Source organism: Capsicum annuum, chromosome 4, assembly GCF_002878395.1.
Source record: "Capsicum annuum cultivar UCD-10X-F1 chromosome 4, UCD10Xv1.1, whole genome shotgun sequence".
Classification (NCBI taxonomy): Eukaryota; Viridiplantae; Streptophyta; class Magnoliopsida; order Solanales; family Solanaceae; genus Capsicum; species Capsicum annuum.
Window position 1 is genome coordinate 99,095,388 of NC_061114.1, and position 2,361 is coordinate 99,097,748.

Below are 2,361 nucleotides of genomic sequence, written 5' to 3' on the forward strand. Positions count from 1 at the left end.
CCGCCGTTTATTTTTTATTTTAATTTTTTCTCTCAATTCATTTGTTTTTTTAATTAAAATTAAAATTTGAAATCTTTTTATCTTTTTAGGGATTAAAATTTAAATTTAAATTGAAAGTGAGTAATAGTGAATATTGAAAAAATTAGTGAATTTCGTTTGAAAAAAATTAAACTTTTTATGAATTTGTTAAAAATATTCAAATATAAAAATCAAATTTTTTTTATGTTTGTATATATGAATTTATAGTTAAAAGTTTAAATTAGTTGGAGAAGAATTTTAATCATTTGTAATGGATTTGATGTTTAATTTGTGAGCAAAAATAAAAACATGATTATTCAAATTTTTCTACAATTTATAAATTTTTCTTATTTAATTAAATTAATTTTAATATTTAATTTGTTATGAAGCATTTTAAAAATGACTTAGAATTTAATGTTATATTTTTTTAAAATTGTTTTTTTATTTTTTAAGATGACGTGGCAGACGTATCTGACGTGACAGCTGACATGGGGGAGAGTGTGTTACACTCACCAAAAAAGGGTTTAAAATGTTGCTTTTTAATGGTTTCAGGGTCCAGATTACAAACATATAAGTAGAAGTGTCCAACTTACAAAACCGACATAATACAGACGTCCAGAAGGCCATTTTGTCTTTCTTATACGTCAAACTAAACAATGTATAAGAAATAATACATGCATAACTAATACAAACAAAATTAATATAAACATTACTAAAGTAAATATTACTAATACACTATATTCTACATTGTTCTTATACACTTACCAAACCATCCTTAGTGTGTCAATTTTCTATGCGTGACATGCAAAATCTCAAAATAAGGGTCCACCAAGCCCCCACTCCTCACGCCATTAATCATGAAATCAGTATTTTTCTTCATTCACTATATAATAGACAGACAATGGTATTAGGAGGAAAAATACAATAAGTTTCACTTAGTTATCTAAGTAATGGAAATTGAAGCAGATGAATCATTTAAGAAGGCTGGAGCTATTCCATTTAAATGGGAAATCCGACCGGGAGTTCCCAAGCTCCAACATTCACACCAACCAATATCACCATTATCCAAAGTAGTCGAGCCTCAAGAAGTAACGGAGAAGAATCAAAGCCGTCCAATTCCAGAAACACAACGTAAGCTGAGACCTCCACCAGCAGCTAGTTTCAATTTCCAATCACCAAATGTGGAGCCCCGGACCCGATCCTTCAGGTCAGTTCCACGTGCACGTTCTGATAGGTACGTGCAGAAGTTGCTGACCAGACCGGTTATGGGAGTTTCGTCAGAGGGGTGCTTCCCGTCTCCGTTGCTGAGGGGAGCAACGGAGAAGAAGAAGAAGAGCAAGAAGAGTACTGGACCCGAACCTGAACCCGATTACATGTCGGATCTAGAGACAGTTTCTCGATGGTCTGGGTCGACCCGAAAGTCTGTTTCTCCTTTTCATGATTCATTTTCCTCACACGAGTCGTCGCCTCGACGACCAGTGAATGATGCTGATTGGCCTGGATTCGCTCTGTTTTAGAACCCAACGCATTATTATCTTTCTTTCATTTGTCTTTGCTTAAAGGGAATTCTTAATTAATTGGTAAAGTTCATGTCATGTCATGTGATTAGGAGAAAACACTCAAGTCATGAGAATAAGTTTTTTTTTTTTTTTTTTTTTTTTTAAATACAAGATAAAATTATGTGTAACAAATTCTTCCGCTGCGATCCTTCTTCAAGCCCTTACATAATAGATGCTTTAGTGCCTGTCTTGTTTTTCTTCTTTCTCATTTGGTTTTATTACTTTAGCCACAAAAGATGTTATTTTTAAGCTGTTTCGTGTATATATTCCTTAAATAAATATTTAGTTACTGTAGTATTAGTTACGATATGTATACGATGAACTTCTCTATGAGTCGTCATGATCCATTGACAGGGAGAATAAGCTGCTTATGCCCATAAATACAAAATGAGGGTAGCACAATACTCCCTCCGTCCCATTTTTATAATCATTTTCTTTTTTATCTGTTTAAAAAGATTTTTTTTTATTTGATAATTATTTAAAGATAAATACAATTTCATTTTATTTTTATTGATCTCATTTAATTAAAGATAATAGCAGTATTTTTTTAATAAAAAGTAATTTGATAAAATGATATCTTTTCTTATTTCTTAAATTTCGTACCCGGTCAATCATGACACAAAATGATTCAGAAGGAGTATAATTTTAATATATTCTCTTGTTATATAAGAGAGAGTTGGGCGGCTGAAGCAGCTCTCCATCGACATGTCTGCTTCAGTTGCTTACTCCGTAATTTTAATATATTATTTCTAATTAATTATTATAAGTTATTTACATATTAAAA

At 31.3% G+C, this 2,361-nt stretch overlaps 1 protein-coding gene across 1 annotated transcript; it reads left to right on the top strand.

Annotated features, from left to right (window-relative positions):
* The first annotated feature begins 673 nt into the window (after positions 1-673).
* LOC107854379 lies at positions 674-1,685 on the top strand. The gene has a single exon (XM_016699387.2). The coding sequence runs from the start codon at positions 969-971 to the stop codon at positions 1,533-1,535; it is 567 nt and encodes a 188-aa protein (XP_016554873.1). The 5' UTR covers positions 674-968; the 3' UTR covers positions 1,536-1,685.
* Positions 1,686-2,361: the final 676 nt, after the last annotated feature.